This window comes from Leopardus geoffroyi, chromosome E3, assembly GCF_018350155.1.
Source record: "Leopardus geoffroyi isolate Oge1 chromosome E3, O.geoffroyi_Oge1_pat1.0, whole genome shotgun sequence".
In the NCBI taxonomy this organism is placed as follows: domain Eukaryota; kingdom Metazoa; phylum Chordata; class Mammalia; order Carnivora; family Felidae; genus Leopardus; species Leopardus geoffroyi.
Window position 1 is genome coordinate 24,106,475 of NC_059340.1, and position 26,446 is coordinate 24,132,920.

Here is a 26,446-nt window from a genome sequence, read left to right on the forward strand (position 1 = left end):
CAGTCCCCTCATCTGAAAATGGGAATCACAACTGCACCCACGTAGCAGAGTTGTGATGACAACCAAGTGAGCTAATGATATAGGCAAAGCCCCTTCAGCAGTGGCTGATGCAGAGCTGGCCCTCCAGGAGTCACTGTCGCCATCCAACATGGCAGGCAGGGTCCAGGAAGTCAATCAAAACCAAATGATCAGAAGGGAAGGTGAGACACAAAAGCTCCATGACATTGGCAGCGTGACGCCTGACTCAAAGGAAAGTTGTTTTAATTGCTGTTCCCCAGGAAAATCCAAGGCCGAAGGAAAGTGGGTCCTGAGCTGGATCCAAGCCTGCTTGGACCCAACCGGAAGCTGCACAGACCCATTCTCACACAACGCCCCTCTCAGCTCAGCCAGTCTGGCCCCGCTAAACCGGGGGCTGGTGCTGTTGGTAACAAGATTGATGATCTGTGATTGAGAAGGAACATGAGCTGCCACTTCCCCGCCAGGATGAGAGAAGAACCAAATCAGACCCTAAACAACACCTGCAGGGCCACACCTTCCATATGCCAGCCTTTTAATTTTCTATCATAACTGCATGTGACATCTGAAAATACACCAGTCTCTACAACACCTACCCATGCTGCTTTTTAAAATCCACCCACCTCTTATGGAACACCAGAGATATTTGGAAACTCAGGCAGGCTTTTCTTCCTATCTCCAGATGAGACATCTACTGTGGATGCGTGACCAGGAAGAGAACGCAGGGCGTGCTGGTGGCAGAAAAGAAGTGCCCAGGATGTCTAACTTGCTCCCTAAGGGATGTCATGAGAAATGACTCTGATTGCTATTTTTGAGACGGCATAACACCTGGGAGGTGGCAAACCACACTGCCGTTGCCCTTTCCTGAGCCCGAGGCCAAGAGCATCCTGCAAATTTCCAGAAGTAACTCCATCCCAGCCTCCAAAAGGATTGGGCCAGTGGGCTGACTTTGCCCTGCTGTGCTATAATCACATGGGTGATTGACTTGCACTATGTATTTCCTTTTTATTTCAACCCATCCCCAAAGCCCAGGGCAACTTAAAACCGGAAGAGCCACCACCTTCGTCAAAAAAGGACTGTTTTAAAAGCTTAACGGATAACTCCACAGCCATTCATTCAGCTGACTCCCAAAGAAACGGAAGGCATCTGGAAAATGTATTTAAAAATTGATTTAACGTTGAGCCATGTTAAATGTTTTAATTTCCAGGCAATGCAATGCCCACCAAAACATCAATTAGTCCCAGCAATCAGGCAGGAATATTGGCTTCTGTTGAGGGATTCATTTATTTCGGCTCTGCTAAATACCTAAGAAGGAGAAATCCAATGTAGCCTATAGCTCCGAGGAAGAGACATTAAGCCAGAGAAGAAGCCAGATCAGGCCCTGGATAAAATGGTACCACTGCCAGCACCCGCCACTCCTTACGCACAAGTTACTGCCCTCTCTTCAGAGAGAGATGCCAGGAACTCGGGCGTCAGGTCCTCATGCCCTTGACAGAAAACACCCTTCCCACCCACAGCTTCTCTGTCTCCAAGCTGGAAAGCAAGAGAGGCTGAAACGGGGCAGAGAACGTCTCTCTGCTGAGGACACAAGCCAGCTGGAGAACTTTTAAAATCATTTTTAACAATTATTCTTTCTTTTGGTGCCTTTGAAATTTCAAGGCCCTGGGGTCTCCCCGCCCCAGCGGAGGCTGTGGATTGGGGTAGGGGGTCTCACAGTCTGAAGTGCCTCTGTTTCCACACACCCTGGGCCGGCTGCTTGGGCACTGAAGGGCGATGCACACACGCTGCTCACCACACGGTCTCGGCCATAAGAACCAGCAAAGGACAGCAGAGCCAAAGACCCCAGGCGCTGGGGGCTCCTAAAAGGAAACAGGGATGCACAGGAGGCCTCAGCAACCCGCGGGGGGAGGAGGGGTGGTCGTGGGCAGATGCATCATGCCCAGTTCCCTGAGTCTCCCTCTGGCCCATTCACGTGATTCCCCCCGGAATGCGGTTTGTTTGCTCTTTTCTCTTACGTGGGAATCATGACCCGAACGCAGGGCCCGAGAAGTGAGAATTCAATGTCATTATGTGAATCAGCTGGTACCAGAGCTGCCTTAATCCTAAGAAGTCACCTGGGGAGATGGTTAAAAATGCAAATCCCAGGCTCCTCCCCCCGGAGATTGTGATTGAGCAAGTCTGACACAAGGCCCAGGAATCTGTATTTTAAGGATCCCTCCCAGGTGGTCCTGATAATGAAGCGAGTTTAAGAAACAAGAGAGTAGGGGTCTTCCCCTCAGGAAGGGCCTGTGGGATGAATGAAAGGAGTAGGGCATCTAAGGTCCCGCAGGGACACCACTTTCTGACACTGTTGGTTCAAGGAAAAACTAGTCCTGCCTCTCTACAGGGGATTTTGCAACATCCGTCAAAATTACAAATGTACATACCCTCTGACCTAGCAATACCACTTTGAAGACTTTATCCTGGAGATATACTTGAACAGATGCAAAGGATAAAAGGTTATTCCCTGCAGCCTTGTTTGTAAGTTTTGTTTTGTTTTGTTTTGTTTTGTTTAAAGAAAACACTGACCTATCCGTCTGTAGAGATCTGGTTAAATGCAGTTATGATGCAACTAGAAAACCAACCATTGCCGGGCTCCTATGTACAGATACATAACAAAGGGTACAACTACCCTTTATAAAAGTGCAGAGATAATCTATGGACATGCACAGGCTGACTATCTCTGCACAGATACACAAGAAGCTGGTAACATCACTTGCCTCTGGGGAAGGGAAGGTGATGATGGGACAGGAGACAGACAGAGGGAGACATTTCACTGTATTCCTTGTCAGACCTTACTTACCTGTTTTGAACCCTGTGTACTAACTCTTGTGTGTATTATATAAAACACACAAAACACGATATTTAAAAGTAATTGTTAAATGTATGCATATTCTATTTCAATGAAAAGTTTTTAAAATAATAGTAGTATATCAAAGGTCATGGCTCCTGTTTGTGAGTGCCGTCTGTGGCCACTCGTGGTTGCAGAAATTGGGAATTCCCCCAGTTCTCCATCCCCCCGCCAAGGGAAGGCTGGGGCAGACGGAGGGAGACATTCAAGTCAGGAAAAGGCAGAGTGCAGGTTTTGAGCACCAAGTTCTCCTCGCTCCCTGGGTATTTGCTGACGCTGCTCCCTCTACCTGGGACACTGTCCATGGGGCTGAGTCTATCTTCTCCCCAGCTTGGGCTCCAGTTTAGACATTACCATCTTTGGGAGGTTGCCATGGGCACTCCCCGATCCCCCCAAGCCCACGTCAGCTGCTTCACCCATGTGTTCCCTCAGTGCCTGTGTTCCCCATCACAGCACCTGTCATACTGCCTCATGGTCGCCTGGCTACGTAGGCCCTCCCTCAACCCCAGGCTCAACTGATAGCTCAGTGAGCATGGAGAACACATCTGGCTTGCTCTCTGCTATCTCCCCAGAGTCCAACACCATGCTTTGTCCAGAGATGGTGCTCACTAAAGATAGGAGGGGCCACAAAGAAGTGACAGACTGAGGGGGAAGGAAGAGAAGAGAAAAGAAAGGCAAGGAAAGCCACACATCCCTGATCCCCTTACCCTAGCTGAGCCCTAGTCACCCCCACCTCCCTCTGCCTCCTTCCGTCCCTGGTCTTCCTGGATGTGAAATCATCTTGTTCATTTACAAGACAGCCTCACCTGTCTTGCTCACCCCTATATGCCCAGCCCCTGCTGCAGGCTTGATGCATAGTAGGTGCCCAATATATACTGGTTGAATTTATTAATTAATAGTGCTCAGTGAGAAGGAGGTAGGATGCAAAGGAACCGGTGAAATGCATTTACACTCGAGAGATTCTGATTCAACGATTTCTGGATGGGGTCCCAGAAACTGGCTGTTTTAAAAGTTCCCCCAGGGCACCTGGGGTGGCTCAGTAGGTTGAGTCCAACTCCTGCTTTTGGCTCCGGTCTGGGCTGGCAGTGTGGAGCCTGCTTGGGACTGGGATTCTCATTCTCATTCTCTCTCTCTCTCTCTCTAAATAAATAAACTTAAAATTTTTTTCTTTTAATTTTTTAAGTTCCCCCAGGTGACTTCAAAGTACAGGCAGAGTTGAGGGTCATTTACAGACGCTTGCTACGGACTTTAGATTTTTCTTTGAATGCAGAGTCTCGGAAGACTGTGAGAGACCCCACTTTTAATCTTAGGAACGTCCCCTCCCAAGAACAGGGAACAAGGCTAAGGAGAACCAGGGAGAGTGTCCCCCTCACCTAGAGTAGAAGCGGAGGAGACGGTCCGGGTGGGGCTGGCGCTCGGGGGCGTGTCCAGCCAGGAGCGAGTCTTGGCGCCATCTAGCGCCCGCTGGAGGCTCTGCAGCTGCAACACGCTGAGCTGCCTGCGCTGGGCTGGGGTCACCGCCGCTGCGTTCTCGGGACCCAAGGAGGCTATCTGCTCGGCGGACAGCTCCTGCAGCGGGATTTGGCGGGGGGGGGAAGGGACAGCGCCCTCAGTGGGTCCCCTCCGCGGGTTTCCCAAACCTCGGTCACCCGCCCAGGGCCGCGCACAACTTTGCCACACCCGTGTACCCTTTCTGCTCCTCTTGAGGATCTTTCCCTAAAATCTCCTCGCTCTTTCACTGCTAGAATAAATTTATTTTTAAAATGGAAAATTTTGGGGCGCCTGGGTGGCTCAGTAGGTTGAGCGTCCGACTTCGGCTCAGGTCATGATCTCACAGTCCGTGGGTTCAAGCCCCGTGTCAGGCTCTGTGCTGACAGCTCAGAGCCTGGAGCCTGTTCCCAATCCTGTGTCTCCCTCTCTCTCTGCCCCTCCCCCAGTCTCACTTTGTCTCACTCTGTCTCTCAAAAATAAATAAATATTTTTTTAAAAATTAAAAATAAATAAATAAAATAAAATGGAAAATTTTAAGTGGAAATTTCCAAAAATGGAAGACCAGAGTGACTTGCCATCGGTAACCATTAACAATAGGCCAAAAGAAACGATACAACCTTCCTGAATTCTAGCTAGAGTTGTTGGCCAACAATTTCTGAACCAAGGTCTCTTAAAATGTAATAAAAAGGAGGCTTTAAGCGTTATAGAGGTGTTAAAGACGTTTTAGCTCCAAACTGAGACTTCCTCCTTGAAGTCATCAGCATTAACAGAGAGTTGAAAAGAGAGTCATGATTTTCTCACTGTGTGACTTAATGTTGTTTAATTCAGCGCAAGGTACCTCCTTCTCCAGGCTCCAGGTCCCCCACCTGAGAAACACTGATTTAGAGAAGAAAACACAAGCCTAAAGGCTAAAGATCTGAATCTGTGTCCCAGCCAGTATCCTATGGCTAGTATCTATGTCTGCCATATACTTGCTGTGTGACCTTAGGCAAGTTTCACAGCCTCTCTGGGCTCTAGACTAGATGTGGAATGGCACAGAGAACTCATCTCCTGTGTGGATTCTGATGACTGCCTGCACACCATGCGGGTGGGTCCCGTGAGGGCTCAGTGGAGGAAAGTGACGTCTGCCATGGGCACTGGAAGTGGGAAATTCTGCCAAGGACACTAGGGTCTTTGAGGACCCTAACAAAGATGTTTTCTGAAGTCGCTTCTAGCTCAGAGGACTTGGTGGCTAGTTTCAGTGGGTCTGGAATGAGATGGGATGGCAGGATTCTGAATTTGTAGAGGGGCTTTTAAAGTTATGTTGCTTATTTTCTAAGGACCCCAAAGATTCTGGGAAAGGGGTTATGCCCCCTCACCCGCCCCTCTTCTTTCCTTCACCCTCTTCTTATTGCCTAAGGAGATGCTTCCCTGGAATCGTGTTGTTCCCCTGCTTGGAACCCTTCCCTGCCCCCCGCTTTCAGGACACAGTTCCGGCTCCTGAATGGGGCAATGGGGACTTCACACTCTGGGCCAAGCCCACCTCCGCAGCTGCCTCCCCCCAGGACTCTTCACTGCAGGAGAATGAGCGCCTGTATTTGTAGCCCTCAGGAGAGGCAGCAGCTTTGCCCTGCCCTTCCGTGTGCCACACCGTTCCTCCCTCCGACCTAGCTGACCTGCCGCACAAGGTCAGCATCACCTCCTCCCTCAGACACACAGACACGCCCAACACAGGTCCTCTTCTGGCTTACACCTTACATCTACCATTAATGGAGTCTGTACTATAAAAATTATCTATCTTGGGGCGCCTGGGTGGCGCAGTCGGTTAAGCGTCCGACTTCAGCCAGGTCACGATCTCGCGGTCCGTGAGTTCGAGCCCCGCGTCGGGCTCTGGGCTGATGGCTCAGAGCCTGGAGCCTGTTTCCGATTCTGTGTCTCCCTCTCTCTCTGCCCCTCCCCCGTTCATGCTCTGTCTCTCTCTCTGTCCCAAAAATAAATAAACGTTGAAAAAAGAAAAAAAAAATTAAAAAAAAAAAAATTATCTATCTTTCCGATGGGGCTGGCTTGCAGCCCGGAGGCCAGGCTGAATCTCTAGGCCTACCGGACTCTGTTTAAAAAAAAAAAAAAAAAAAAATTTAAAAGTGGTTGCCAACATTTAACTATCAGGAGGTTTCACATGAAAATGGAGACCTCTGGAATCTGTAAAATAAAATTTAAAAAAAGGGAGATCCAGTAATAGTGATCCCAGATTGTCACACTGCATTGAGGTGCCAGAGACGAGACGCAGCTTCCCCGTTTAGAGAGGGCTAAGTTTACACAGTTCACCTGGGACTCCACCCAGGCCACTGCACTCTTTCATGTTACCTTCTGAGGCCCAGCATGCACTGGGTTACACCCCAGGGGCATCTCTCCCGGAGCCCACCACAGGGGGGTGGTCAGTAGGGATTTCTGAAATAAATACCCAAACAAGGAAGCAACCACAAAGTGCACCCCAAACAAGACCAGGAGAAAGTGCTCAGCAGTGTGCAGCATCCAGAACCAAGCTGCCTATCCCACGCAGAGCCCCTCGGAGGGGAAGCTCTGTAGCCTCAAGGACTACGATTTATCTCCCAGAAACAGCTGGGGAACTGTCTGTGCTGGCATCTGTCCTGTCTTCTGAAGTCATTCGAGGTCTGCCGTCTGTCTTGAAATGAACCAGTGATGTGGCATCGCGGGAGTCTGTCCGGCCTCGTTTGTGTGTCTTACATGGTTGTGGTGGACAGAATGTATTTCCAAGTTACCCAGCAAGCAACCAGGGCCACTCCTCATCAGAGCGCACCGTCCCCACCAAACACTAGTCTTGTACGGGGACACGAGGCAAGGACCCCTCACTGACTACTCCACTACAGTTGACCCAATGCCACCCTGTCAATTTTTTTCCATTGCATCGTCACCTGTCCTTTGAGGTTTTCTTTTTTTTTTCCCTTAATAATTTATTGTCACATTAGCTAACATACTCCTTTGATGTTTTCTTACCACTTTTCCTTAAACCAACTAAAATATTTTTACTTAAATTCATTTAAAATGGAAATGTTATGTGGGAATGCAAGCTGGTGCAGCCACTCTGGAAAACAGTATGGAGTTTCCTCAAAAAACTAAAAATAGAACTACCCTACGACCCAGCCATTGCACTACTAGGTATTTATCCAAGGGATACAGGTGTGCTGTTTCCAAGGGACACATGCATCCCCATGTTTATAGCAGCACTATCAACAATAGCCAAAGTATGGAAAGAGCCCAAATGTCCATTGATGGATGAATGGATAAAGAAGATGTGGTATATATATATACAACGGAGTATTACTCGGCAATCAAAAAGAATGAAATCTTGCCATTTGCAACTACGTGGATGGAACTGGAGGGTATTATGCTAAGCGAAATTAGTCAGAGAAAGACAAAAATCCTATGACTTCACTTATATGAGGACTTTAAGAGACAAAACAGATGAATATAAGGGAAGAGAAACAAAAATAATATAAAAACAGGGAGGGGGTGGGGCGCCTGGGTGGCGCAGTCGGTTAGGCGTCCGACTTCAGCCAGGTCACGATCTCGCGGTCCGGGAGTTCGAGCCCCGCGTCAGGCTCTGGGCTGATGGCTCAGAGCCTGGAGCCTGTTTCCGATTCTGTGTCTCCCTCTCTCTCTGCCCCTACCCCGTTCATGCTCTGTCTCTCTCTGTCCCAAAAATAAATAAACATTGAAAAAAAAAAAAATTAAAAAAAAAAAAAAAAAAAAAACAGGGAGGGGGACAAAACAAAAGAGACTCATAAATATGGAGAATAAACTGAGGGTTACAGGAGGGGTTGTGGGAGGGGGGATGGGCTAAATGGGGAAGGGGCACTAAGGAATCTGCTCCTGAAATCATTGTTGCACTCTATGCTAACTAATTTGGAGGTAAATTTTAAAAAAGAAAAAAGAAAATTAAAAAAAAAAGAAAAAAAGGGAAATGTTACGGGGCACCTTGGGAGCTCAGCTGGTTAAGCATCCGATTCTTGATTGTGGTTCAGGTCATGATCTCACAGTTTGTAAGTTCAAGCCCCGTATCGGGCTCTGTGCTGACAATGCAGAGCCTGCTTGGGATTCTCTGTCTCCCTCTCTCTCTGCCCCTCCCCAGCTTGAGACCTCTCTCTCTCTCTCTCTCTCAAAAATAAGTAAATAACCATTTTAAAAAAATAAATAAATAATTTAAAAAATAAAAACAGTAAGGAAATGTTATATAGGTCTACAATCCCTCATTGGCAATTCTGAAATCCAGAAACGTCTCAAAGCTGAAAGTGTTTTCCAAAGTTTAAGACAAACTTCTTTGCCTGCAAAACCTGAATTGATTGAAGGCCATTTAGAGTCTCTATTTATTCCAATTAATGTGACGTCATTGATTACTTCACAGAAATATTAATGCGTAAGGTGCTTCCCCAGACACTGCTGGGGGTGTTAAGTTACATACTGCAGATTCACAGAGTGATCTTTTTATAATCTGGAAAATTCTGAACTCTGAAATATAACTGTCCCCAAGGGTTCTGGATAAAGAAATATGAACCTGTCCTACCATCATAAATAGAAAATCAATACCACCTGCTATGAAGGGAAGACAACCATAAAAATCAGTACAATTAAAACATAAATTAAAGTTTTAAGAAAAAAAATTTTTAACCCAGAATTATCATGTGACCCATTCATTGTTGGCATACAGCTCCCCCCTGGTCCTTTCCCGAGAAGGCTGGTTGCAAGCCTCTAGAATCCGAGGCCTGCCATCTGTTCCCCTATGTGATTTGAAATGGGGTCAAGCTCCTATTCTCCTTGAAGAACCGGGTACCTACTTTGAATATCTCATCAGGAAGGCATTTGATTGCTGATGGCTGGAAATACGGCATCAAATCCTTGTCCAGCATTTGGAGCTCTTCCTTACTTAATCCAGCTGAGGAGGAAAAGGAATCACGAGGGTTTAGATCCAGCCATCAGAACTCTACTTGTTTTATTAATGGTGCTGCCTAATGTACAGATCTGTCTGTTCTAGGCAAGCCGCATTCCTTACCAAAGGCCCTGAAAATCACACTGGAGAATCAAGTTCCTTAATCAACTCAAAAAAAAAAAAAAAAAAAAAAAGTGGGTCATAGCAGCCCTGATTGGTCTCCTACAAGGAAATGTATGCCCAGAAGGAACTTTACGCAATTTCAGATTGTGTATGAAACTAGTTAGGAGCCAATTAAATGACATCCTAAACCGCTTTAGTGAGCACAGGAATCACCAAGGGGAGATTTGTAGACCCCACCCTCTTCACCTTCAAGTCATGAATCTAGGTTCCACTGTAACCTTAGAGATGTTCACTACACACAGCCAAGGATTCTATTATTATTATTATTATTATTATTATTATTATTATTATTATTTGCTTTTGTCCCCAGGACAAAGGTTGGAAAGGGAGAGAAGGCATGCTCAAGGTGCCTCCTACCTGCAATGGTCCCGAGCTCCTGCAAGACAGGGCCGGACCACTTGGCGGGATCCCCAAATACAACTTCTGCCTTCCTCTTAAACTCGGCCAAGACATGGGTGCTGCAGAGCAGGGTTCCGATTCTGGCCACCACCACCCTAATTAAGAGGGAAGAATATAGTGTGAGCCTGGGAGACTCTTCAGACACAACTGGTGTGCAGAAAGTAGGCAGGCTCGGGGCCTGAGCGGCTCAGTTAATAAGCATCTGACTCTTGGTTTCAGCTCAGGTCATGATCTCATGGTTCGTGGGATCAAGCCCTGCGTCAGGCTCTGTGCTGACAGCATGGGGCCTGCTTGGGATTCTCTCTCTGCCCTTCCCATGCTTGCTCTCTCTCAAATAAATAACAAACATTAAAAAAAAAAAAAAAAAAAAAAAAAAAAAAAAAAAAAGAAGGTAGGTAGGCTCAGCATCCAGAAAGGATCCAGCTGACTCCACTCCTTCTCTTAGCCCAGAAAGGTGGCAAAGCATCAGGAAGCGGAGAACATGTTGCTGGATGAATGAGCTGGTCAATCATTTGCCATTGTGCACACAACTGGTTTGGTTACCTGAATTCTGAGATTTTTATAAGTGAGACTTCAGTGATGTTCATAGCACACAAGGTTGTACCAAGTCCTACTAAGTGGAAACTCTTCAGATCCTGGATACGATAGCCTGAATCCTCCAGGAATCCTTGCAGAATGGATTTAGCCTATAAAAAATAAGGAAGAATAAAGATGAACCATCCAGAGACTAGGAGGGAATAACAGAGCTAGATCAGTAGCCTCTGGACCAATCCCCCACCCATACTCCTCTGGACACACTCCCATTCCGAAGCATCCTAGCCACCGCCTCCATGTTCGTGTCCCTAAGGTGCTGCTTCCATTGAGTGTGTCCCCTGATCCAGGGAGGTGTCTTCTGGCAGTGAAACTCTTGTATCCTTCACCAACATGAAAGGAACTGTGTCCTGTGCCTGTGTCTGTGTCTGCTGGCTTATTTTCCTCAGTCACTCATGACCTTCAGATAGTTTGCTCACATAAGTTCTCCTGCGTCAGAATCCAAACGTTTCCAGCATCTGTTTCCAGCACTGTCTCACAAACCTTGTAATAGTCTGCTCCTTTGCCTTTGCTTAAATCATTCCCTCCATCTGAAATGTACTTCCTGCATCCCCACCTGTTATAATCCAACCAGCTTTTTATTTGGGCGGGACGGTGGGGGGGCGGAGGGGCAGTGGTTCAAGTCAAATGTCACTTTCTTCATGAAGTCTTCCCTGACTATCTTGGCCACAGTGAATTTTTCTTTCTCTAAAGTCCTACAGAAATAGGTTTGTCCTTCTCTCTTCAATTCCAGAGAGTAGTATATCAAATGCTTTGGTGTAGAAAATCACAGAGGAATCTCTTCAGTGAGCTTTGATTCAAGGGGGTTGGTGTGGATGTGTAGGGTTCCCTGAAATTCTTCCACAGTAGCCATTCATTATGCACGACTTTCCCTGGAGAGCCACACCTCCCACACTCTTACTTCATGTGGTTCAGCTGGAGTAACTGCCTGCTGAGTTCCAGAAGTGATGCTATGGCCCAGTCCCGACTAGTCAAGTTTTCCCTCAGCTTGGCCGCCATGATTTGTTCTAGACTGGGCATGTGATCCAGTCAAAACCAACCAGGACGTTAGCTGGAATAATTAGGGATGTCCTAATTGAAATAGAGGAATAAGACAGTCTTTCTCTGGACTGACCTTGGAAGGATAAAGACCTGAACCTGCTAGAACTCACTGCATGGAAAGAACCTGCCTCTGACTGAAGCCAACGCAAAGGAAAGTAGGGTCAAAAGATGGTGAGAGACAGATTCTTTACAATAGTGTTGGAGACTCAGAATCCAGCCATACCTGAACTCTTTACTTGAACTTTTCAGTTGAGGGAGCCAATAAATTCCTTTGCTTGGTCAAGCCACTTTGGGTTGTTTTTTCTGCCACTTGTAACTAAATGAACGCTGATTCATTTGATCTACTTATGTCAGACCTGAGGAAGGATTCAAGTCAAGCCTTTGGAGATTCTCTGTATAATAAAGTCTGGATCCCTCAGTGCTCATAGGGGCAGGTGCAAAAGATTACAAGAGGACAAGAGCTCACAAGGCAAAGAAAGGGAGGAGACATCCAAGGACAAACATCTGAATGGGAGTGAGGGTCACACGGATATAGTGAGTCTTCCCATCTCCTTTACTTTTACTTCTTTTTAAAGTAGACTTCACACCCAGCCTGGAGCCCAATGTAGAGCTTGAACTCACGACCCTGAGATCAAGACCTGAGCTGAGATCATGAGTTGGACACTTAACCAACTGAGCCACCCAGACACCCCCGCCATCCCTTTTTAATTCATCCCTACCGCACAATAAGAATAGTTAGTTCATCCTTATCACACAATAAGAATCATTACAGTGTTAAGAGAAAGTGTTGACAAAGACTGTGAAATGTTGCACTGGGTTTCTACTTTTCATGTCTGCTGCCTCCCCATTCCTCAGGTCTGTTTATTTACTTTATTTATTTTGAGAGAGACAGAGAAAGCGCGAGCTGAGAAGGGGCAGAGAGAGAGGGAGAGAGAGAATCCCAAGCAGGCTCTGTGTTCAGCACAGGGCTGAAACCCACAAACCCCAAGGTCATGACGTGAGCTGAAATCAAGAGCTGGACGCTTAACCCATTGAGCCACCCAGGCACCCCTCCTCAGGTCTGCTTACAGGCTACCTCTTCCCCTGATTCACCTGTCTTAAATAGCCTCCTTCCTTGACTATTTCTATGAGCACCTTGCCCATTTTCTGTTATCAATGATCGTCATTTTATTTTTGTAATGTTTATTTTTGAGAGAGAGAGAGTGAGAGTACACAAGCAGGGAAGGGGCAGAAAGAAAGGGAGACACAGAATCTGAAGCAGGCTCCAGGCTCTGAGCTATCAGTGCTGAGCCCGACACGGGGCTCAAACCCACGAACCAGGAGATTGGGACCAAAGTCAGATGCTTAACTAACTGAGCCACCCAGGTGCCCCATCAATTATCACAATTTCAAAACACTTGTCACGGTGCTCACTCTTTTGTCTGTGCCACCGTAGAATCCCAAGACGCACAGGATATCCAGCTAGCTATTGAATCCCTACTGCTTGGTACAACGCCTGGCACACAGTTTGGTTCAGTAAGTACTTTTTAAATGAATGAATGAATATCTGAGTGAGTGATCTACAGAAGTTGTAGGCAATAGGTACCCCCCTTTGAAATGGCATTGGATCGGGGCGCCTGGTGGCTCAGTCGGTTAAGCATCCAACTTCAGCTCTGGTCATGATGTCACGGTCTGTGAGTTTGACCCCCATGTCGGGCTCTATGCTGACAGCTCAGAGCCTGGAGCCGGCTTCGGATTCTATGTCTCCTTCTCTCTCTGCCCCCTCCCCTGCTTGCACTCTGTCTCTCTCTCTCTCTCAAATACAAATAAAAAAAAAAAAGCATTTAAAAATGTCAAACACAAACAAACAAAAGAAATGGCATCGGATTGCTGCCTTCACATGGACTGGCTTCAGGAAGATTTCCCATGTTCCTGCAAATCAGACTGATCAGGTTCTCCATGAAACTCCCTTCAGTGATTACAAAGCTCACAGTCTGACTCCAGAGCCTGTACTTGTAGCCTGTGAAGATGTCTGGGTATGACGAGAACATAGAGATTCGAAGTAGCTTTTGAACGTTTCCTATCAAGGCTTCCCAAATCAGGTTTCACTAGATGACTCGTAACGATGTGTGCTCCTCAACTATCAGGCGTGCCCATTTTAAAATGAAAGCGCATGGGGCGCCTGGGTGGCGCAGTCGGTTAAGCGTCCGACTTCAGCCAGGTCACGATCTCGCAGTCCGTGAGTTCGAGCCCCGCGTCAGGCTATGGGCTGATGGCTCAGAGCCTGGAGCCTGTTTCCGATTCTGTGTCTCCCTCTCTCTCTGCCCCTCCCCCGTTCATGCTCTGTCTCTCTCTGTCCCAAAAATAAATAAACGTTGAAAAAAAAAAATTTAAAATGAAAGCGCAAAAATACAATTCAAATAAAATTACTTTGAGGACGCGGTATTAAATTGTCCTCACCGCTGGAACCCGGAAAACGCAAGCTCAGCTTGCGAGGTGATAAGCCAAAATATATTTACTTGAATGACTGGACCAGTGTATCTGTAATGATTCCCAGACAATTAATACTAACACTTTGAGGCAATATTAACCCTCTGAAAAATGAATAGCTCTAAGATTTCAATCTCCCTGTTCATCCCTCTGGCTTCTCTAATAGTTTCCTCCCCCCCTTATATTGGTTTTTAAACTGAACTCCGTTAATGTAGTTCCGCCAGGTCTGTCTATTAATCTAGAAGCATGCATTTAAGGGTTTGATTGGGAGCGAAAGTTGAGGGACTGACTGCAAATGATCTATGCAAATGTTAGGTTTTCATATCCTCTTCAAACATATTGATAAACCTCACTGGCATCCATGGGAATTAAAACTGGTGCAAAGGGAAAGAGATACTCTAGTTTCTAAGTTGGATATATATTTGTTTTCTCCAAGACTGTAAATAGAAGGATTTAATATCTGAAGGCTGACGTGGCACTTCCCAAACCAGTCAAAACCAGTCATTAGGGAATGTCAGGATAGAAGGAACCTCCAATTGCTTGGTTTAGACCATCTCGGAAATGAGGCAACTTATTTTTTTCTTTTCTTTTTTTGAGGCAACTTTTAAACTTCCAGAGAGAGGAAGTGTGGTGATGATGATGATGATGATGGCCATGACAATGAAAACAATTACTTTCTGGGCCGCCTGGGTGGCTTACTTGGTTAAGTGTCCGACTCTTGATTTTGGCTCAAGTCATGATCTCACAGTTCCGGGGTTCGAGCCCCATGACAGTGCAGAGCCTGCTTGGCATTCTCTCTTTCCCCCTCTCTCTGCCCCTCCCTTGTTCACGCTCACTCTCTCTCAAAATAAATACATAAACATTAAAAAAAAAAAAGTACTTTTTACTGAACACTATGTGCCAGGCATTGTTCAACATGTTTCCCATGTATTGACTGGTGTAACCCTCACAGCCACGGCCTCCATGCTGCCCAGCTCCGGAGTGCGGGGTCTGTTGGAATGGTGCCACTCAGAGTATTGGACGTGGCAATCCTGATTCCAAAAAGCTCACACAACTGGGGGACATGCTGTGGTTTTGCCTGCCCAGCACCCGTCCCCCCTGTTTGAGAACACCATGCTTTTCCTTTGGTGAACCCCCTGTATTTGTTTCCTCTTGCTGCTGTAACAAATTGCCACAGAGTCAGTGGTTTCACACAACACAAATGTATTCTCTTACATTTCTGGAGGCCCTAAGTCCTAAAATGGGTCGGCAGGGTGTGTTCCTCCTGGAAACTCGAGACAATGTTATTTCCTTGCCTCTTCTAGCTTCCACAGGGTGCCTGTAGCTGCACCCTCCCTCTTCAGAACCAGCAGCCTGGGGCCTTCGAATCTTTCTCTGTGTCCTTGTGTATCTGTGGCCTCCTGCCTCCTTCTCATAAGGACCCTTGTGATTACATCGGGCTCATCAGGAGAATCTTCCCACCTCAAAATCCTTAAATTAATCATCTCTGAAAAATCTCTTTTGCCATATAAGGGAACATCGTCCAAGGTTCCAGGAATTGGGGCATAGATGTCTTTGGGGGCCTTTAGGCAGCCCCCACATTCCCATTCCCCACTGTCAGTTCACAGGGTCATGTTGAGATGGACTCCGCTCTCTGACACATGCCTGGCCACCCAACTTGCTCTACTCCTGACTACAGTGATGGTTTGCAGTGGGCAATTACAGCCAATGCTGCAATTTTTTCAAAAATTAGTGCAAAAAGGGGCACCTGGGCGGCTCAGTCGGTTAGGTGTCCAACTTTGGCTCAGGTCATGATGTCCCAGTCCATGGGTTTGAGCCCCATGTCGGGCTCTGTGCTGATAACTCAGAGCTGGAACCTGCTTCAGATTCTGTGTCTCCCTCTCTCTCTGTCCCTCCCCCACTCGTGCTCTGTCTCTCTCTCTCTCTCTCAAAAATAAACATTAAAAAAATGTAAAAAAAAATTAATGCAAAAGAGGCACTCTTTTTATGGGGTTACTAAGTAGATAATATATAAACCTGATGTTGAAAATGACCACTGAGGGAGGGCTGCCTGAGAATGAAGGTACCACGAAGCAGCTAAGACTCCCCTTTCTAGCAATCCAGTGGGTTAACTTCCCTCCCAGTTGAAGTAATTAAATTCTGGGGAGTTCTTCTTTAAACCATGAAGGATTAAGTGACACAGGAATCACCCTCCCACCGTAAACAATGAGAACACTGAACAAAATACAGAAACAATTGTATTCAGACACTGAACAATGGAGAACATAGGACTATAATCCTGAAAGAGGGAAAATAAATAAGAGTCCGAAAATCACCCTTGCTTATGGCCCAGAAGCAGCTTGCAGTCCAGGGAGCAGGGAAGGGACCCCAAAACCCCAGTGGTCCATCTGAGTTGGAAATACAGAGATCCAAGGTCAGGCAGGCCAGGGCACCAGTAATTTGTGGGGGAAAGTACTGGAAAATAAGAAAGTTCAGAGAGAGAGACAGAACACCAGAAGAGAAACTTCACAGAAGAGAGAGAGGTCTTCTCCGGTCTGGCTCAGTACTGACCTATCTACACAGGCCAGAAGTGAAATCCACATAAATACCAGGAAGAGGCATCAGAAAGCAGCAGGCTGAACAATTCTCAGAGCTCGTATGGAGTTATAAAGAGAACACACATTCCCACCAGCCAGAGCAGAAAGGTCTTGAAATACATACAGCGTTAGACAGGGTCCCCAGAAGAATCATGTCTGAGTAATGGGGACAAATTAACTATAGAATCAAGGTCACTCTGGACTCACCCTAATTACACTCAAAAAGAAGCCTCAGAAGGACCAAACTGATTTGAAAGTAATTTAAATGTATGTCAGAACAAAGCCAAATACTCTTCAAAGGAGTATAACTAAATCAAGCACTCAAAAAGACAAAATTCACAATGCCTATCAGCCAGTCAAAATTACAAGCCATGACCCATACATGACCCATAACTAGGAGAAAAATTAGCCCATAGAAACAAACTCAGAAATGACTGATGATGGAAATTTAGCAGCAAAGTTTTAAAAATTTTTTTTATTAAAAAAAAATTTTTTTTAAACATTTATTTATTTTTGACAGAGACAGAGTGTGAGCAGGGGAGGGGCAGAGAGAGAGGGAGACACCGAATCCGAAGCAGGCTCCAGTCTCTGAGCTGTCAGCATAAAGCACAACATGGGGCTCGAACTCATAGACCGTGAGATCATGACCCAAGCCAAAGTCAGATGCCCAACTGACTGAGCCATACTGGTGCCCCTAAATTTTTTTTTTTTTTTAATTTTTTTTTTTCAACGTTTATTTATTTTTGGGACAGAGAGAGACAGAGCATGAACAGGGGAGGGGCAGAGAGAGAGGGAGACACAGAATTGGAAACAGGCTCCAGGCTCTGAGCCATCAGCCCAGAGCCCGACGCGGGGCTCGAACTCACGGACCGCGAGATCGTGACCTGGCTGAAGTCGGACGCTTAACCGACTGCGCCACCCAGGCGCCCCCCTAAATTTTTTTTAATGTTTATTTATTTTTCAGAGAGAGAGAGAGAGAGAACAAGGGAGACACAGAGAAAGAGGGAGACACAGAATCTGAAGCAGGCTTTAGGCTCTGAGCTATCAGCACAGAGCCCAACATGGGGCTCAAACCCATAAACCGTGAGATCATACCTGAGCTGAAGTCAGACGCTTAACTGACCCAGCCACCTAGGCACCCCTGGCAGCAAAGATTTTAAAACAGTTATTATATGGGGCGCCTGGGTGGCGCAGTCGGTTAAGCGTCCGACTTCAGCCAGGTCACGATCTCGCAGTCCGTGAGTTCGAGCCCCGCGTCAGGCTCTGGGCTGATGGCTCGGAGCCTGGAGCCTGTTTCCGATTCTGTGTCTCCCTCTCTCTCTGCCCCTCCCCCATTCATGCTCTGTCTCTCTCTGTCCCAAAAATGAATAAACGTTGAAAAAAAAAAAAAAAGGGGCGCCTGGGTGGCGCAGTCGGTTAAGCGTCCGACTTCAGCCAGGTCACGATCTCGCGGACCGTGAGTTCGAGCCCCGCGTCAGGCTCTGGGCTGATGGCTCAGGGCCTGGAGCCTGTTTCTGGTTCTGTGTCTCCCTCTCTCTCTGCCCCTCCCCCGTTCATGCTCTGTCTCTCTCTGTCCCAAAATAAAATAAAATGTCGAAAAAAAAAAAAAAATATTAAAAAAAAAAAAAAAAATAAAATAAAATAAAATAAAATAAAAATAAAACAGTTATTATAAATACCGTATGTTCAAGATATAAAGGAAAATATACAGAAAATTAAGACCAAAATGGGATATTTAAATGATCCAGCAACATCTACCTACCTGTCCTGGGGTCCATTCTGTCTGCTGGCTGAGGGAAGCCACAGTGTCAATGGAGCTGAGATCCAGCTGCTCCAGCTCACTCTCATTAAGAGCCAGAGCAATGCGCCCCAGGGAGACAACATGGTACTCTTTCCAGTAAGAAGGCATGTCCCAAAACTTCAAGCCAAAAAAAAAAAAAAAAAAAAAAAAATCCAGATTAGACTGACCATTACCAATAGTATTTTAAACAGACACAGGGTAAATCTCTTTAATATATAAAATTCTCTTAAAAATCAACAAGAAAAATATGACTACACTTGTTTTTATTTAAATATATATATATGCAAAAGACATGAACAGAACAACTTTGTATCACAGGAATGGACTGGTCTGATTTCTTGGCCCTCGTCTTGAATTGGCCACATCTAGGGTCCCTGGCCAGCGGACTAAGGCTTTGTCTAAGATGACAAAGACAGCTCAGGGGAAGTGGGGGAGGGTGCACTTATGTTCCCTGTTGTAGTTGGAGGGTTTGATGTTTTCTGGGTAAAGAGGCCATTTATCTTGTAAACACAAACATTTTTGCCTTCCCTAGTTTTCTGTTAATGGTGAAAGAACAGAAGCAAAGTTTTACTGATTTTCGAAAAAAAGAAAAAAAGACATGAATGAGAAATTCACAAAAGAAGAAACATGGAAAAAAGTTCGGTCTCAGTCATAACTTTTTAAATTGTACATTAACAACAATCAAAGAATACCATGTTAGCTGATCATATTGACAAGGAATAAACAGAATGATCATTTATGGTGTTGAAGAGATATGGGATAAAGGATACCCTCATTTGTGGATGTTGAGAAAATAAATGGTACGTACTTTTTGGAGAGGAATTTGGTCGTATGTATCAATAGGTTTTCAAATATTTACACTCTTGGACCCCAAAATTCCACCTTAGGAATTTATCCTAAGTAAATAATGAGACATGTATCCAAAGAAATATGTACAAATACGTACTTTGAGGCATTAAAAAAAAATATAAGCAACCTAAAAGTCTACCAATTTGCTAAATAAATAAGGACCAGGAAAAAAAAGGACCAGCCATAAAACAAAATATTATATAGCTATTTAAAATGCTGATATAGGGGCACCTGGGTGGCGCAGTCGGTTAAGCGTCCGACTTCAGCCAGGTCACGATCTCGCGGTCCGGGAGTTCGAGCCCCGCGTCAGGCTCTGGGCTGATGGCTCAGAGCCTGGAGCCTGTTTCCGATTCTGTGTCTCCCTCTCTCTCTGCCCCTCCCCCGTTCATGCTCTGTCTCTCTCTGTCCCAAAAATAAATAAACGTTGAAAAAAAAAATGCTGATATAAATTTATATTTCTGATAAAGAAAAATATGCATTTATACTGTTGGGTGTGGACAGCAAGTTATTGAATAGTGGGTGAGCATGATACTATTTTTTGAAACATATATGTGTAAGTACACATGAAATACACGCATGAAATATATAAATATATTTTATACACATATACAGAAGTCTGGGGAGCTTCAGGTGAATATACCAAAATGTTAACAGTGCTTATCTCTAGGTAGAAGATTATGACCGATTTTCTTTTTTATTATTTTCCCACCTTTCTACAATAAACTTGGGTCATCTATATAAAAAAGAGTTATAAATATAATTTTAAGAAATTTAATGCCTTAACCCCACAAGGGTAGCTAGATATTCCACAACTATCCTAATGGCTGAAATGAGCCACTCAAAGGGACCCTTTTATAAAGATGAAAAATGACTTCTAGTCTTCTTTTCACTTTTTTCTGCTATGTTTTCCGACAAAATCGCAACAGCCTCTGAGAAAACCTGCTGTAAGCAGCAGTGGAGGTCTTCCACGTGGAGAAAGAAAAGGCACAGTTCCTGGAAACCGTCTCAGTGAGAGGCACCAGAACATCCACAGAACTTTTTACTGAACATCCATTAGATGCCAAGACACATGTCTGTTCTCTGCCACAGCCCTAAGAGAGAGGAACTAGAAATTTGTCAGATGCGAAGAGCACGCCTACGGCACTGGGTTCATCCAGAGAAACTGCAACACGGTAACACCAAGTGAAAACCCCCTGGGGTGGGCTCTGCCCACAGAAATGCTGGGAACGTCCTTCTGGGGTTTTCTCTCTGTTGAAAGCTCCCACCCTGACGTGGGCTTTACCTGTACTGCCTTCTCCTTCAGGGTCATCAGCTGAGGTTGGTCGAAACCCCTGACAGCCCCCAGAAGTTCCACGTTCCTGATGAACGTGTGCTCCTCCATGCAGAGCAGGTCCTCGGGGGCCCAGCAGGCATTGGCTTCAGCCAGCGTGAAGATGTCACCAGAGGAAGGAGCCACGACTCCATGGCAACCTGAAGAATGGGGAGGAACAGAAGAAAGAGGGCTTCAGGCGCGTTAGTCTGTTTCTTTATTGAAACGAGTAACCTTCTCCAGTTGGATTTATGCACGAGAGGCAGCTTAGCGTCGACGTTGAGAGCAGGGACGCATGGAGCAGCGTGAATCCCACTTCTGGCACTTCTTGCTAATTACCTGGTAATGAAATTGCAGAAATGCCAACTTTTTGCACACCACATGCACACCGCAGGAGCTCTGCAACGTTTCATTGGGGCTCCAAATTGCCTGGAGGGCAGTAGGAGCCGGTGGTGAACAGTTCTGGCTTCAGATTCAAATCCAAAACTATATAACCCCTGTCTGCCTCAGTTCCCTCGTCAATAAAATAAGGATAAAATTACCTCATAGAACTTCTGTGAAGGCTAAATGTATTATTACATCTGAGGCACTTAGAACAATGCCAGGTATACAGTAAGTGCTCAATACGTGTTAGCTATCTTTATTAGCTATGTACCCGCAGCCCCCCTGCATACATTTGAGTTTGCAACCCGGAGTTAAAGCTCCCAGAATTACGAGGAAGGAGCATTCAGTTCTTGGTGTGGGAAGGGAGGATGAATGATGTGCCGTCCATGAAAATCATCGTGGAGGCTATGGCCTTCCCACTGCCTCAGGGAGAGGAGAAATGGACCCGTTGCGTTTTCTTTGCAACAGGAGAAACCCGTCCATTTCAGTCTCGGAATAAGTTGAACCTCACCTGGTCAAATGAGCTCACATCATCAACACGCAAACGAAATGTTTCTCCCAGATATGCCCAACCTGGGAGAAAACCGAACGCTCCTTGTCTTTTTTTTTTTTTTAAGGATACTCTCTCTCTCACTCTCTCTCTCTCTCTCTCTCTCTCTTTTTTTTAAGTTTATTCATTTACTTTGAGAAACACAGTGAGGTGGAGAGGGACGGAGCAAGAGAGAGAGAATCTGAAGCAGGCTCCACACTACCAGCAGCAGGTCCAATGAGGGGCTCAAAGCCATGAACTGTGAGACCATGACCCGAGCTGAAATCCAGAGTGGGACCCCCAACCGACGGAGCCACCCAGAGCCACCAGGGCTCTTTATCTTGAGAGCAATCCTGGCTTTCCTGTCTTAGCAGCTGTCTATCCCTGAGGCTCGCAGACTCACCAGCACCACCTGGGCCAGGGCATTCCCAAGCTCTGTGGCCATTCCCTTACCAATGGCAACTCACTGGACTCTGGTCAAGAGGGGAAATCAGACCAGATCAAGGGCACCACGTGTGGTCCTCAAGCATCTTTATCACAAAAGACACCTCCTTCCTAGACTCCCCCACTCCACCCCACTTTCCCAGGAAAACAGGATCCAGTGATACAGAATTAGAGCGGAACAGAATGGTTAAATAGTGCAGCAGGGACTTGGTATTATCACTGCTGTATTCCAGGCCCGGCACATAGTAGGTGTTTGGCAAATATTTGTTGAATGAATCAACACATACGTGTAGATTAACTAAAATGAAACCAAGTGGTAAGTCTGCTAATCCATTAATTACTATAAGCGCGGCAGTAACTAATACCCAGAACCACTAAAGAAAATCCCAATGGTGTGCTGGTAACAGAGGCTCCTCCCCAGCATGTGACATGTCTTACCTTCGCACACCCACATGCACAGAGTAGGAGCACTGCCATCTGACAAGGGCACTGCCAGGTCGTGAGGGCAGGAGGAGCTAATGGAGATCACCACCGGCTCTGGGTACGAATCCAAGAGCTGCCATTACTCACTCAGTGACTTTGGCCAAGTCTCTTAATCCCCTCTAAACCTCAGTTTCCCATGTCAAGAAAATGGGAGCAAGCAGAGCACCCACATCATAGTACAGAGGTGAGGTGAGACCGGGCACGGAGAGAGGACCACCCGAGGTAAACCTACATCAGACTGTGACACTTCTTTGCTCGATTCCCCCATGACACCCCAACCCCAGGACAAAGACAAAGTCCTTAGGACTTCCTTTATACGGCCCCACGTGGCCTTGCCTCTCGCGTGCTCCAGCCACACTGGCCTCTCATTTTCCATCCCTTCTCGTTCCTGTTACACTTCTATTTGCCCGTAAGAGTCCAACACTACGTGTCCACGCAGTCCACGCCCACACTCCCTGAGTCTACTGAAATGTCACCTTCTCAGTGAAACCCGCATCCACCGTTCTTTTTTCAAATTATTATTATTTTTTTTTTATTTAAAAAAAAAATTTTTTTTTCAACGTTTATTTATTTTTGGGACAGAGAGAGACAGAGCATGAATGGGGGAGGGGCAGAGAGAGAGGGAGACACAGAATCGGAAACAGGCTCCAGGCTCTGAGCCATCAGCCCAGAGCCCGACGCGGGGCTCGAACTCACGGACCGCGAGATCGTGACCTGGCTGAAGTCGGACGCTTAACCAACTGCGCCACCCAGGCGCCCCTCAAATTATTATTTAAAAAAAAATTTTTTTAACGTTTATTTCTTTTTGAGACAGAGAGAGACAGAGCATGAACAGGGGAGGGGCAGAGAGAGAGGGAGACACAGAATCGGAAATCTTTTTTCAAATTATAATCCCCCACCCCACACCCCCTGACCCCCTTCCTTCCCTTGCTTTATCTTCCTTCTTGGCACTCATCATCACACCATCTACTACGTCTTTTACTTACTGTGTGTGTGATTTATACTGTCTGGCACCTGCCCTCCCCCCCAGGTCCCTTGAAAGTAAGCTCTGCCAGGACAGGGATTTTTGTCTGTTTTGTTCACAGAGCCGGCGCTCAGTAATTATTTGTTGCAGGAAAGCAAGGGAGCACTGGCTGCCAATGATTATTATTACAATTATGATTGGGTCCGATTAACCTTGCCTCCTCCTGCCTGGCACAAGTCTGTGCTTCGTGGGTGCACAGAAGTCATAAAAGTGTCTCACACTTACTGAGCACTTCCTACATGCCAGGCAATGTTGTGAACACGTTTACAGGTTCAAATCCATTAACTCTCATAATAACCTAATGAGGTAGAGACTTTCATTGTCCCCATCTTACAGACGTTGAACACTGAGGCACAGAGAGGTTAAAGGGCTTACCCAAAGGCACACAGCCAGTAAGCAGCAGATCCAAGGTTCACACCGGCCAGCCTGGCCCCAGCACTGCAATGCCCAGTCACTCAGCCATTTAGACCCTTTAAGTCAATCTTTTTGAAATGTGTTTTGCACGCGTTCACCATTTAACCCACTGGCCTGGGGAAGGAGTGGAAGACGTGATTCCAAATCACTTTTCCAAAGGTGTAGTTCTTTGGTCTATGGCTTTTTGCCATGCCACTGCTTTGCAAACGTTTCAACCAGCCCCCTGGACGAGGAGGCCTCTTCATGCCAGGGACTCAGCCCAAACACTGCCGCCATAGCTCCAGCTCAGACACCCCGGAAACTCACCAGGGCTGGGGTCAGAGCTGAGGCTCTTCTCACTGCTGTTCCGGACAGATTCAAAGACAGCCCAGAGGAATTCTTTGGGGAGCAAAGTCCCGGCCATCTTGGAAGCTGTTTGTTGAAGGATATCAGGAAACTGTGTGGGGGGAAGAAGAGGAAGGAGGAGGAATGAATAATAATTAAAGCACATTAAACACGGACTTAAACTGTGATACTACTGACTCCCTCAGGGGTTGTTTTTCTTTTATAGCAGCTTCTTATATAAATTTATCTCCTAGCTCAACTAATTTGTTCTCTACGAAGACTCATATAAAATAATACTTAACCTCAATAGCATCCAATAAATGTTCAATAACACGAGTATATATTGTTTTTTACCTATCAGACTGCCAAAAATAAAATAAAGTGATATTACCTAAAAAAAAAAAAAAAAAAAAACTATTACTTAATGCTGAACAAATGCAGTAAATACACACATTTATTTTTCTATGGGACTGTTAAATGGTGCATCATTACTGGAGCAACCTGATAATTTCTGTTAAAAATGTAGGTGAGCCTACCCCATTTTGATCTGGTACTGTTTTTAAATTTTTACTAAACTTTCTATTTATCATCAAAAAAGAGGAAAAGAGGGTTATGTCTGATTCTGGGTGGAAACCAGCAATGAAGCGGCTTCCAGAGGTACCCTGGAGAAGGTACCATTTCTAATCTAGAACCAATGCAATTTGTCAAGACTCAAGATCTCATTGGTAGACGTGTTCATGAGCCCAGAGCATTCGTCAAACTCGCTCACACAGCTGTGCATCACTGTGTCCCACTCGGTCCAAAGAGAATGCACCTCAGGTTTCGAGAGTTCCTCTTTCTGTTCTAACCTTCAGAATTTGAGTCACATTCTAAGCCAGTAGTTCCATCTTGGCTGTAGGTGACAATCACCTGGGAAATCTACATATACTCAGGCCCCACTCCAGAGATTCTAAGACAATTGGCCTGGGGTGGAGGCCATGTATGTGTCCTTTTAGAATCTCTCCAGTGATTCTCATGGGCAGCTAAGGTCACATGCAACTCACAAGAGACATGGTTAACTGTTAAAAAGCAAAATGCACAGTAGAGTGAATGGTATTTTCCATTTTGCATTTTTTAAAGGAAGAACACATATAAGCAGGAGGAGGGTTTTTCTGGAAGGATGCAGAAGAATCTAGGAAAAGCAATTGTCTTTGGGGAGGCAGGCTAGGGAGTGGGAGGGAGACGTCCTGTCATCTTGTAGCTTCTGGTACAGTTGAAATTTCTTAACCAGGAGCATGTACTACTTGTTTTATTAAACATTTCCGTCATTAAAAAAAAAGTAGAGAGAATAATACAACACAACACCCATGTACCCACAACCTAGCTTAAAAATTAAACATCACAAATATAATTGATGGGTCCTTGCCTCACTCTTTGGTCTCCTTCCTTCCAGAGAAGGAACGAACCATCACCCTGAATTGAGCACTAACCATTACGTGTAGAACTGTTTTGCATGTACTTAAAATTAATGTAACTATTTCCACAGTGGGAAAAAAACCCCACCATTAAAGCATTTTCACAGTGAAAACAAAATTTAACTAGTATCTGCTAATTTACTTAGTATCCTACTATACATATTCTTTTGCAACTTGCCTTTTTTTAACCCTACCTTACACTGTGTTTTTGAGATGTAACCATCTGGAGACAAAACGTTTTCCATTTCAAAAGTTGATCTTTAGAAAATAAGTATATAATACGTAAGTATATCACATATAAGTATATCATATATATATATATGTATATGTCTGTGTGTGTGTGTATATATATATATATAATATATATATGTATGTATACATCTGCTGCTTATGACTATATGTTTGGACACACCAGAAGATGATTTTACCATGCATGGACACTGGAATGTGTGCTGTGCATATGTGTGAACCTGGGTGATAGGCCACATTCAGGTCCTTCTGAGCACAGGTGACAATGTACGTCTTGCAGGTGCATGTACAGGGATGAGAGCACGTGGACGTGCCTTGCAGTCCATCTGAGTCTTGTCCAGGAAACATTCACTCCCTCCCCACCCTCCACTTGTGCATGAAGGAGACTACTTCCTATCCCCGCCCTGAGGTTGGGCTCAGTCATGTGACTTGCTTTGACCAATGGAAAGTGACAGTGTGCCATTTCCCTGTGTAGGCTTTAGAAAAACTGCACTTCGGTGCTCCCTTTCCTGGAGTTTCAGACTTTCGTGGTGAGAAGAACGAGCCCCAGGGAGCCTGGGCCCCAGAAGCAGAACTGTCCTGGTGACCCGCAGACCAGTCAGC

At 45.7% G+C, this 26,446-nt stretch overlaps 1 protein-coding gene across 4 annotated transcripts in view; it reads right to left on the minus strand.

Moving 5' to 3' along the window:
• Positions 1–1,197: 1,197 nt before the first annotated feature.
• The window catches only part of OTOA (otoancorin), a 76,258-nt gene continuing 51,009 nt past the window's right edge, over positions 1,198–26,446 (minus strand). For all 4 annotated transcript variants that reach the window (XM_045460738.1, XM_045460740.1, XM_045460741.1 and 1 more), the window contains 8 exons: positions 24,123–24,252; positions 20,512–20,699; positions 18,342–18,497; positions 10,446–10,588; positions 9,861–9,997; positions 9,229–9,326; positions 4,279–4,474; positions 1,198–1,874 (listed from right to left, as the gene is read on the minus strand). In XM_045460738.1, the coding sequence (XP_045316694.1) occupies positions 1,804–1,874; positions 4,279–4,474; positions 9,229–9,326; positions 9,861–9,997; positions 10,446–10,588; positions 18,342–18,497; positions 20,512–20,699; positions 24,123–24,252 (1,119 nt within the window). In that variant the 3' untranslated portion in view covers positions 1,198–1,803. The remainder of the gene's footprint in view (positions 1,875–4,278; positions 4,475–9,228; positions 9,327–9,860; positions 9,998–10,445; positions 10,589–18,341; positions 18,498–20,511; positions 20,700–24,122; positions 24,253–26,446) is intronic.